The sequence below is a fragment of the Chlamydotis macqueenii genome, chromosome 25 (assembly GCF_036417535.1).
Source record: "Chlamydotis macqueenii isolate bChlMac1 chromosome 25, bChlMac1.mat, whole genome shotgun sequence".
Classification (NCBI taxonomy): Eukaryota; Metazoa; Chordata; class Aves; order Otidiformes; family Otididae; genus Chlamydotis; species Chlamydotis macqueenii.
This window is the reverse complement of record NC_141580.1, coordinates 1,848,415-1,859,276: the sequence shown is the minus strand read 5'-3', so window position 1 is coordinate 1,859,276 and position 10,862 is coordinate 1,848,415. Positions and strand designations below refer to the sequence as shown.

General features: G+C 51.7%; 1 protein-coding gene across 3 annotated transcripts; it reads left to right on the top strand.

The window, feature by feature from the left end:
• Positions 1 to 292: 292 nt before the first annotated feature.
• SLC35B1 (solute carrier family 35 member B1) lies at positions 293 to 7,439 on the top strand. Of its 3 annotated transcripts, XR_015261082.1 has the most exons (12): positions 293 to 501; positions 751 to 854; positions 1,012 to 1,142; positions 1,596 to 1,626; positions 1,819 to 1,976; positions 2,448 to 2,574; positions 3,119 to 3,225; positions 3,474 to 3,627; positions 3,978 to 4,117; positions 4,532 to 5,045; positions 5,249 to 5,414; positions 5,552 to 7,439. XR_015261082.1 is itself a non-coding variant. In XM_086766414.1 (9 exons), the coding sequence occupies exons 1-9, from the start codon at positions 308 to 310 to the stop codon at positions 4,028 to 4,030; spliced, it is 1,059 nt and encodes a 352-aa protein (XP_086622540.1). In that variant the 5' UTR covers positions 293 to 307; the 3' UTR covers positions 4,031 to 4,497. The 3 variants fall into 3 exon arrangements, 1 of the variants encoding a protein (XP_086622540.1); XR_015261083.1 differs by lacking the exons at positions 4,532 to 5,045; positions 5,249 to 5,414; positions 5,552 to 7,439 and adding an exon at positions 4,253 to 4,497; XM_086766414.1 differs by lacking the exons at positions 4,532 to 5,045; positions 5,249 to 5,414; positions 5,552 to 7,439 and having other exon boundaries at positions 3,978 to 4,497.
• The last annotated feature ends 3,423 nt before the right edge of the window (positions 7,440 to 10,862 follow it).

Below are 10,862 nucleotides of genomic sequence, written 5' to 3'. Positions count from 1 at the left end.
CAATCATCGCGCTCCACATCGGGGTGCGTCACCACAAGAGTCGCGCTCAGCGAAGGGCCCCGGCCCGGGGCTGCCCTGAGCGCTGCCTGCCCCGAGGGGCGTCCCGCGGCCGTGCGCGCCGCCGAGCCGCGGCGGGGGCGGCCCCGCGCTGGCCCCAGGGGGGTCTCGGCGCGCCCCTCCCGGCCGGCCCCGGCCGCTTCCCCGCGCTGCCCGCTCGCCTCAGCCCCGCGGCGGACCCGGCAGCGCGGCGGGCGGGCGGGGCCGCGCCGGGCGGGTCCTGAGCGGCGGGCGGGCGCAGGCCGGGCGTATGAGGCAGCCCGCTCCGCCGCCGGCCGCGCCGCGGGATGTGGCGCTGGAGCTGGGCCCGGCGCTGAGCGGCCGCGCCGCCGCCATGGGAGCGAGCGCCAACGGCGCCGCCCTGCCCGAGCGGCTCCGCCTGCCCGTCTGCTTCCTGGGCGTCTTCGCCTGCTACTTCTACTACGGGATCCTGCAGGAGAGCATGTGCGCGGGGCCGGGGAGCGGGGGGAGCGGGGCCGGGGCGGCGGGGGGAGCGGGGCCGGGGAGCGGGGGGAGCGGGGCCGGGGCGGCGGGGGGAGCGGGGAGCGGGGCTGGGGGGAGCGGGGCCGGGGGCCGGGGGTCGCGGGGCCGGGGAGCGGGGCCGGGGGTCGCGGGGAGCGAGGCCGGGGGGAGCGGGGCCGGGGGGAGCGGGGCCGGGCCCCGCCGCCGTCTGACCGCGCCCCGCTCTCGCAGCACGCGGGGCCGGTACGGGGAAGGCGCCAAGGAGGAGAAGTTCAAGTACGCGCTGACGCTGGTGTTCATCCAGTGCGTGATCAACGCCGCCTTCGCCAAGCTCCGTGAGTCCGGCCGCGGGGGCCGCCCCGCAAGCTCCGGGGCGTTTCACCGGTCGCTCGCTGCCGCTGTTCGGGCAGAGCCCCGGCGCCGGCCGTCCCTCGCCCCTCTCGAGGCTGCTCGCGGCTCTCCTGACCCCCCTCTCCTCCGCCTCCCTTGCAGTGATCCGGTTCTTCGACTCCGTCAGAGGCGACCGCACGCGGAGCTGGCTCTACGCCGCCTGCTCGCTCTCCTACCTGGGCGCCATGGTTTCCAGCAACTCGGCCCTGCAGTTCGTCAGCTACCCGACCCAGGTGGAGCGGGGTGGGGGGGACGCCGTTAACGCCCGGCTCGGCGCTGTTACCCCCCCAAAAGCGGGCACGGCCCTCGGGGATGGCGTGGAGGGAGACTGGGATTGCGACGCTGATTTTCCTGTGGGGCTGTGCCGCCGTGTTTCCGTCAGCACGGGGTGTGCGCAGCGGGGCTAAGAGGGCTCAGGCCGTTCCAGAAAGGGAACGGCAGTCCCCAGAAACGACGGGAGTCCGCTGACTGGGGGTTGGCGGTGCTGATGTTGGAGGGCGTGAGAGGGTTTCCGACGCCCTCACCGCGGATGTGGCAGTCTCCCCGCGGGGCAGCTCTCGGCCGGCTTTTCCTGAAGCACCTGCCGTGTTTTGTCGGAGGGGTGCACCGGGGCGGCCTGCGCCCGTGCGGTCGCCCCGCGGGCGGGTGGTGGTTCGCGGGTGGCTAACGCTGCCTGTCTTTTCCAGGTCCTGGGCAAATCTTGTAAGCCCATTCCAGGTAAGCAAATTCCACGTTTCTTCTTGTACGTTGGCGTGGATTTCTCGTGCCCTCACAACAGCGCCTCTCCCCTTCTGCCCGCTCTGCCACGGGAAGCGCACGTGGCGTTTTATTTCTGTCCTGGTCTCTTGGGCCAAGATAAAATCCCGCGGGAGGGTTCTGGGAGCGGTTTGTGACGTTGCTTCTCTGCAGTCATGCTTTTAGGAGTGACGTTGCTGCGGAAGAAGTACCCCCCGGCCAAGTACCTCTGCGTCCTCTTGATAGTGGCAGGCGTGGCCTTGTTTCTGTACAAACCGAAGAAGGCGGCCGGAAGCGATGACCACGTCTTTGGCTACGGAGAGCTCCTTCTGGTGAGCGCTGCCAGCGCACGGGTAACCCCGGCAGGGGTGAGGCCGGCGGTTACGAGGCAGATAAGGCCGCGTCCTTTGTACCTCAGACGTACCCTGGAGCCGGTGTCGAAACTTCTGCAGGAGGACACCGGGGTTTGAGGGGTGCACTGCTGAAGCTGGGGTGTGAGATCCGCGCGTGAGCACGCGTGCATCCCTCGTAGCGTGTGTTTGGAGGCCACAGAATTGTTTGGAGGCTGGGTGAGGCTCTGAGCAACCTGATCCGGTTGGAGATGTCCCTGCTCCTGGCAGGGGGGTTGGACTGGATGGGCTTTGAAGGTCCCTTCCCACCCAAACCATTCCATGATTCTAGTTGCTGTTGTGTAGGTGGCTGGGATGTAAAAAAAGAGAAGGATTAAGATTTTTGCCACGGAGAAGACATAAAGAAGGAAGGTTTGCTTTGCTTTCTCTTATCTCTCTCTCCTCTCTTCTCAGCTGCTGTCACTGACCCTGGACGGGCTGACCGGCGTGTCTCAGGACCACATGAGAGCTCACTACCAAACGGGTTCCAACCACATGATGCTGAACGTTAATCTGTGGTCCACCTTGTTCCTGGGGGCGGGTAAGGACCTGCTGCAAAAACCGGAGCCGCCGCGTCGGGACAGCCCGTGCGGAGAGACGCTGCGCCGTGCTCCAGAAAGGGGCCTAGGACGCTTTTTGCAAATAACTCTGTTTCGTTTTGGGGGTGCGTTTGGGTGGGTTTTGTTTGTGTGTATCTGAAAGGTCGGGGTTGTTCGCGTAGCTCTCCCCACGCCCACCAGAGGCCACCGCTCCACGCGGAGCGCAGGTTGCGCTGCAGCCCTGCCCGCCTGGGCTCCCACCCGGGGGCTGAGAATCAAACCGCAGCGGTGCAGCTTTCTGCTCCGGTTAAGGAGCAGCACCTCTAATTGCTGGGGACTGTTTTGTCAGAACTGGATCTGCTGTTAATGATTGCTTCTTTCATTAATTAACTAGGAAGGTGATCACTTTTTTTCCTGTTCTCTGTGCGTGGAATTTAGTCTTTGCTCTAGGCAGCCCCTCCTGGGTTACGAGCGTAAACTGGAGTTACGCTACGCAGGCAGCTGCCTCTGGGCTCCTAATTCCTGCTTCTCATCCCGATCTTCCAGGGATACTGTTCACTGGAGAGCTCTGGGAGTTCCTGAGTTTCACGGAACGCTACCCCAGCATCATTTACAACATCCTGCTGTTCGGCCTGACGAGCGCCCTGGGTCAGGTAAGTACGCTTCCCTTGTTCCGCAGGCTTCGCTGGGAGGTAAGGCGGCCTCACGTTCCGTTGCCTTGGCTGTTGTGCGTTTTCTGTACAGGCTGCCTTCAGAGTAGGACTGGTTTAAGTTTGTACGTAGAGAATCAGGACTTGAAATAAGATTATTTCGGCTCTGGCTCAGTGGTTTGGTATCTGAAAATCCGTGCGGTACCTTTTCCAGTCAGAGTGACTAAAGGCGTCTGCTTGGTGTTTTACAGAGCTTTATTTTCATGACTGTGGTATACTTCGGACCTCTGACTTGTTCCATCATCACCACAACCCGCAAGTTCTTCACCATTTTAGCGTCCGTCATTCTGTTTGCCAACCCCATCAGTACGATGCAGTGGGTGGGGACCGTCCTGGTGTTCCTGGGTGAGTCTGGGCAGCCGCACCTGCGGCCTTTCCCTCGGAACTTAGAGACCATGTGTAGTGAGGGGAGAGCTAGCAGAAGATGCTGGTCCGAAACATCTAATTGTTTTAGAACACCCTTGACGGAAGAACGTGTTAGTAGCCTTACCGGTGCAGGGAAAGAGGAACGTGATTTCTAGCAGATCTATTCGGTCTTTTCTTTCCCCCCCCGCCCCCCCCACACACACTGCCTCTGAGAGACCGTTAGTAAATGGTGTGGGTGAGTTGATTGTTCACAAAGTTCCTTGCACTGTGTTCGTTTAAAGGATGTGAAGAAGTCTTCTGTCCACATGGGTTATTTTCTCTCTTTGCAGGCCTTGGACTCGATGCCAAATTTGGGAAGGGAATAAAGAAGACATCGCATTGAGGAAAAGTTTGATCTCTGCAGTTGGAATGAACTTTTAATTTATTGTCTTGTACCTCAGAATCTGTGATGAAACTGGACTCAGGATAGGTAATCAGAAGGGGAGCGTTTGTGGATTTTTTTGTTTGTTTTAGTTTTTTAATTTTGAATTGTCTTTAAAGTGTAATAATTTAGTTTTAACTGTACTTAAGCTTTTTTTTTTTTTTTTTTTTTCTGTAATCAAAGCTGCATTACTTGATCCTAGCAGCAGGATTAAATTCTTGCCTTAACAGGAAAAAAAAAAACCTTCATATCTTTATTAAAGAAAAAGTGACAAGGGCCACTTTGTCAGAACTTTAATGTCAGTGTCGTTGGCTGATCGTGGGGAGAAACAGCAGCCTCTCTCCAAGGAGAGGGCGAGTCTAGAATTATGTTAGTTCTGTGGTGCTGCCTGGAAAGGTCCCTGGATTAAATGCCTGTGTTGAAGACAACCCCCTCTTCTGCTTGATTGTATGATTTTTCCAGAACTGCGCTGGTGAAGCAGCCGGTTGAACGTTCTTCGTTCAGATAATGTCTGTAAACACCGAGGGGCATCAGATCCTTCCTCTGAGCCCCACTCAGACAGAAGCAACTCTTGGCGTGTGTAAAAGTTTACAGGAAACCTGTTTAACCAACGGGGCCCAAATTAATTCTTTTCATCCCCCCTGCTGACGAAGGAACGGGACCCTCTGCTGCTAAAACCGTGCCAAGGTGGTGTGACAGCGGCTTCTAAATGTTGAAAGGGCCCCTGTTAATTAACCACCATCACGGCGAGCTCCCGCACAGCCGCTGCTGAGCGCAGGCCAGCTCCCCGGTGCCCCGTGGGGAGGAGCTGTTATCGTAATGATGCCTTCGGAGTGGGAGAGCAAAATTCTCCGAAGAGCAAACTTTACACATGAAAGCATGTTTGCACCAGCTGTCGCTTGGTCTCCATCTGTTCCGTGGCTTTGGCCTTTTGCCCCTCCAGATGGGATCTTGATCTCTTTCCTAAGCGGCTGTTGTAAGTCTCTCTCCATCCCCTGCTCCCCCCACACCTCCAGTGTTTCTCACAACTTTTTTGGCCTCAAACTGGGTTTTCATTTAATCTGTCTCACTATCCTATAGTTCTACTGAAACACCACGTTTCTTGCAAAATTAAACCCGAGGCTATTAAAGCGTTTTTCTGTCACCTTCCCCTCTTTGCTAACGTACCTTGTCTTAAAGGGCGAGCGGTAAGTAGCAAACAAACACGCAGTAGAGAGTTCTGAAGGAAAAGCTCCTGTGACCTGACTCCATGAACGCTGCCTGATGAATTCCCCGTGCTGGCACCCGCTACCGGGCGGAGATCGTGGCTTCCCTGCAGACAGTTATCCTTCCCAGTATCTCTAAGGTAATCAGTACTATTTCCATTTTATAAAAGGGAGCAGAGAAATTGCATGACTTGTGCACGAAGACTGCGGCAGAGAGAAGAAGTAATTCTCTTTTGTGCATCTTAATCATAAAACCGTCTTTTCTCTGTATTTCTAGGACTCGTGCTCCTCCGTCTCTTAGCACTGTCTTAAGTTTAACCAGTTCTCAAACTCGGCAACCAAAAGCAGTCAAATGATTCTAGGTGAGCTCTCAGTTCTTAGTTTTGCAGGCTGGTTTTCCCTTCTGTTAAATCAGTAATCTAGTGTTGGAATAGAGCCGGTTCCCCTGTCGCTGCGCAAATGCAAACGCCTGAGAAATGCATTATGAATCACGTACTGCCTCAGCCGTCGCTTCCTCGCGATAGTTGTGGAATTTCTGTTCAAACATGATGCCTGTTGAGAGCATTTGAGTCACTGCTGTTACAAACCACTACGCTGTTCTAGAGCGCGTGCTGCAAACCAAAGGGAAATCACTCTTCTTGTGATTCCGCAGAAGGAGAATTGCTTATTAGCAATAATTCTACACCGGTAAAGCTCTCGAGAAAGTACGTGATCAGAAACTGAGGGGGCGCGACAGCAGCAGCGTTTCTCCGCTGTGCTGTCGGTCTGTTGCCGGTGATATTTACAGCACCTCGAGCCAAACTGCCTCTTCTGTGCGCGTGCTAGGAAGACTGCTCCTCCTGTACTGATCTCTCTGTTTTGCTCTGAGTCGAGGTTGTAGCTCTAGGAGAAACAGGGTCTTAAAAATGAAACAAGACGTCATTATTATTTTTTCCCTAACCATTGAAAAGAAGGCAGCAGAGTTTCGAGGGAGCTCTTGCTCAAAGCCGCGAGCCTGTCCCCTTCCCCACTCCACAGCAGCCCAGATCACCAGCAGAAGGAATGACACTGGGAGCTTCGTAGGGTCTGTTCTCTAAGCCAAGATCTGTCTTTACCAATATCTCCAACTCGTCTGTATTCAGAGCACAGATTTAGAGATCAGTCTGCCAAGAGGAAAGAAAAGAAAGGAGATTTTCTCTCTCCTGATTGCTGCAGGCTCCCCTGACCCACTTTAGCTCTAAAGCCTATTCCTGGTCTGGCTCCAGCTTGGTTCTTGCTGCACCTCCAACTCTTAGTCAATAAGAGTTTCTTCAAACAAAGGCAGCTCTTGTGCCTACCTTGAGTCCGAATCCTTGCATTTCTGTGGACAGCTTGCTGTCTTCTCTCCAGACCTCGCGTACTCCGAGATCAGAGGAGGCTACACAAGCAATTCAAGAAGCTATTTTCAAATCAGCTTTTCTTCTGGGAGAGTTTTAACAACACTGCCACAAGACAGGTCCCCAGCTTTGAGCTGCCAGGAGGGTTGCTGTAATACCTCTCCCCAGCGCCAGACTGGTTGCCACCTTTTGGGAAGCCTGCCTGGTGGCTTTTGGCGCATGCTCCTGCTCGAGTTCAGCTGTCTCTCTAAATAAAGACAGGTAAACCCCAAAGGAACTGGGTTAGGATCCAATACAGGTTTCATCCTCTGTGTTAACTTTTTCCTATGAGAAATGGTAGCTCCTCTTCGGGGCACCTTTTGCAGAGGGATCATTATGTTTTGTAGTGTTTGGTTTTGTTTTTTAATAAAAGTGCAAGTGTCTTCAGAAGCAATGCTTGAATTTCTGGTGAAGCGTCAGGAAAGGTTTTTCTGTCTTCAAGTAACAAGTAGCGTACAAAGCGTTGACAGAACTCTGCTTTATCCAGATCCTGCATAACTTCTAGGGCACGGCTGTGCAGGAAGCTGTAACTACTGCTGGCAAGTTATATTTTGCTTATTCAAAGAAGGAAGCGTTCTGTGGTAGCATGTGCATCTATGAGCAGTTTAGAGGTCTCAGAGAATTACAGCACAGTGCCCAGGTTCTCTACCAACAGTCTGGGCTTCACCGGCTCTGCTACGACTTTGTCTCTCTGCTTTTTTTGAGCATTCTCCAGTTTATTGGAAGGGTGCAAACCTAGTTAAATAAAAAAAGACTACCTTGTTCTTTTTAGTCCTGTGTGTTTGATCTGTCTTTATTTCTCTTGCTGTAGGCAACCAATAGTTTTGTGATAATGACATTTTCCAAAATGAGAAGCTCTTGTAAAGCGTAAAACACCCCCTCTGCAGCCAAGGTGTTCGGTGCTTTGAACGCTCGCTGTGTAATGTTTTGAGTCCGGGCTGACTTGCCAAGGAGTTGCTAGAGGGAATGCTTGTGGTTTGCTCCTCCCTTAGCAGATGCGACGGGTCTGTCTCTGCGTAGAAGAGGAAGGGAGATCAGTTGAGTGGGAGATTAGTTTATTAAGTGCCTTAGACAAAGCCCTGCAAGTGCAAAACGTGAAGGTCAGGCTGAGAAGTTATGAAGAGATTCCATCTTACTCTCTTCTACTTTTTGTTGGCTCCGGAGTCCCAACGCTCAGTCCATTTATGACTCAGCCAGTTACCAGCAGGGGGAACTCTGATTTCAACCGTTTTCAAGAAATAGAAGGGAGAAAAACAACAACAAAAAAAAGCAGTTCCTCTTTAATTAGCAGTGCAACTGTACTTACGGAGTCCTTGTGCTTACAGTAGGAACACAATGTGGAAAGCAAGGTCTTCCTCCATTTTTATTCTGCTTAATCCTTTCTGACCATCAGCAGAGCCTACACTCATTAGAGGCTGTAAGACAATCGCTCGCTCTCCTGCAGAACGGCCTTCATTACAAATAGCATGGGTATAAATCAGTACCTGCACCCTTGCCTGTGCTCCTGTCCTCGTGTAACACAAACAGCTGGCTTCCTGCACCGCAGCAGCCACTGGCGTCGCAGTCGAGGGTTTTGAAAACATTTCTGCCAGAATTCTCCCAGGAACCTTGTCAGCTCTTGGTGGTTCCAGGGAGATGAGAAGAGTCACACGCGTACTGAGAATAAACAGCAGGATTACACTGCTGCAGTGTTTGTGCCTGTTGTCCCTCCAGGAGAAACTCGTTGACGTATCGGCTAGGAAAGGTGAAGTTTTATTTCATAGCTAACAGACACGGCATCCGCAGGGGGGAAAACTTGGCAGCTGTGTTCCTTTTCCTTTCATCTTCCTTGTTTTTACAAGCTCCCGCGACTCCATCAGCAGCTGTTTTAAAACCCCCAAATGTTTAGAGAGCACAGACAATAAGGTAGGTGATACTCCGTGCATATTTTCTAGAGGTGGATATAATTGTATAACTGATAATTTTCTGGCCACAGGAGAGTAAAGACTCCTGCTCAAATGACAACAGTTTAAGGGATAAGGAAGTTATCGTTACTGCTGTGAAATCAATGAATTGCCAATCTTGAAGATACTACTTAAAAAACCCAACCCTAATGGTCATTCTTCAAGAACAACTAGGATTTGCGCTGTGCCACTTAGTTACGTCAGCTCGTCCTGCAGGATTCCATGCACCCTTGCAAAAGAAATGGGAATTCCGGTCAGATTTCACAGACTGAAAAGCATGTGAGAATTAACCTGCTTTGAAGAAGCAAGTGTTCAGAAGACGGCATGATTTTCGTACGCAGTACTTGCTGAAATACTGACTCATGCAGTAGTGGTGCTAGGAGAATGCAAGAAAACTGCCACCGTCAGGGATGGTGGCGTGGTTTTTCCTGGAGGTAGGTTCAGGTCCTTTACTGGGTCTTCAGTTTCTCCAAGAGCAGCACAAGTGTGCAGCTTTAGGCGTTCCCGAGAGCGATTCTGTTAGCACAGAGCAGCTGCTGAGGAATCCATCAAAGTTAAAATCCAGCCGGGTCAGTCACGGAAACCTTCCGTCATCTGGCGTGAGGACGAAGTCTTTTGCTTGACTGAAACTCGAAAATGGGAATGAAGTGAAATGTTTTAATGCAGATACATAGTTTTGGGGCAGCAAGGGAAGATCTGCATAATAATCCTTGTACGTAGTGATCTGCTTTCCTGCAGGTGGGACTAGCACCCCGCACCCAACAATATTTTACTGCTATAATTTCCCTACAATAGCCACTGTTTAAAGACAACAGTAAGGAATCTTCCAGTGGCCTGGAACGTGAATAGAGGGCATACGAGGCCCATCTGTAATGGCCTCTTCCCACTGACAGCAGAAAACTCTCCTCCAAAGCACTATTCCCCACCTAAAGTTAAACATTACAAGGCAATAAAACTCTCAGCCCTCTCGCATACACTCCGACAGCAGAGATCGTTGTCTCCAGTTTCTGTGGCAGTGGAAAAAGCAAGAGAGCTGAGTTTGTATCCTCTGGCAGCATGACTGCCTGACATTCATTAGCTAAACTTCAAAACCTCACTTCTCCGGACCATGCAAAGTGTTTTCCAGGCAAAGGCTGCATCTCCTATTCCTTATCAGCTTCGAGGAGCCGAGTCTGCTTTCCAGACAAACTTGCAGCCTCCTCTGACTTAGTGACATTACGGTTCCAAGGATAAACTTTCTCCAAAGTTTTGGGAGATCTCGTTCGGTGAATGTGATAGGCTGTAATTTGTTAATTAGTTTTGCAGTGAATGTGGCCAGAAAGACAAAATCCCAGTCTCGGGAGGAAGAAACACCACCAATTTGGGCTAGCAAATGCTGCCCCTGCTTAGGACCTGAGAGGCAGCCCTGTAACCTGAAGTGTTTAAGAGTACACTAAGTTTGGGGTTTCTTTAATTTTTGTTGGAAACTTGGTTGGAAAACACTGCTGAATTAGAAGTTATTGAGGGATGGGGCAGGAAGATAGGAACATCGAACAACGTAAGCTTTGTCTCTTCAGGAAATCAGGTTAAAGATAATGTGATCGCGCAATTAAAGACTACAGCATTCAGGTCTCTAGAACAGGGCCAAAAGATTGCACGGACAATGTTACGTTTGGTTGGTCTTCATGGCTTCTGAATGCTTGGTTGTGAAATCGCTGTTCTAGAAAACAATTTTCTGGGCAATAACTGAGTGCGTCTTCAAATGAAATGAAACGTCTGAACGCTCGTTACCGCCGTTGTGCTTGCGGTAATTTAATGCCGTAATAGTCGTTGCAGGACACTAATGAGAAGGCAAAGCCAAAGAGCTGATTAGCTCCACGTGAAGCTCCTCAGTTCTGTAAGCCTTGCTACTCTAGAACATTCTTGTATCACAACACCTGCTAGAACTTGCGCAGCAAAGTACATACTGACAGCTAATGTTAGTGTTTGTCATTGTGTCGAAAGCACAAATTTAGAGAGCTCTCCTCTCTTCCACCAGCATTAAAAACAATAGAGCAAGACTAAGTTGCCATCTAGTTATGAATCCTGATGCTACGTAACTGAAAAATTCTTACTTTGTGGATACCTGAAAAATCCTGCCTTTTCCTTAACTCTGGTTATTCCATGCAAGGTCCAGACTGCAAATGCAGTTGTACATCTTCCCTTTACTCCATCACTTTGCTTAATTGCTCCTTACTTTTTTCTCACTGGATTTACTTCCTTTTAATTTTTT

What these genes read in the sequence shown, in the direction of transcription:
- SLC35B1 (XM_086766414.1), top strand. Translation starts at nt 308, where the DNA reads ATGAGGCAGCCCGCTCCGCCGCCGGCCGCGCCGCGGGATGTGGCGCTG. An exon ending in TCGTCAGCTACCCGACCCAG is followed by an intron (nt 1,143 to 1,595) that starts GTGGAGCGGGGT and finishes TGTCTTTTCCAG; the next exon opens with GTCCTGGGCAAATCTTGTAA. An exon ending in ATCTTGTAAGCCCATTCCAG is followed by an intron (nt 1,627 to 1,818) that starts GTAAGCAAATTC and finishes GCTTCTCTGCAG; the next exon opens with TCATGCTTTTAGGAGTGACG.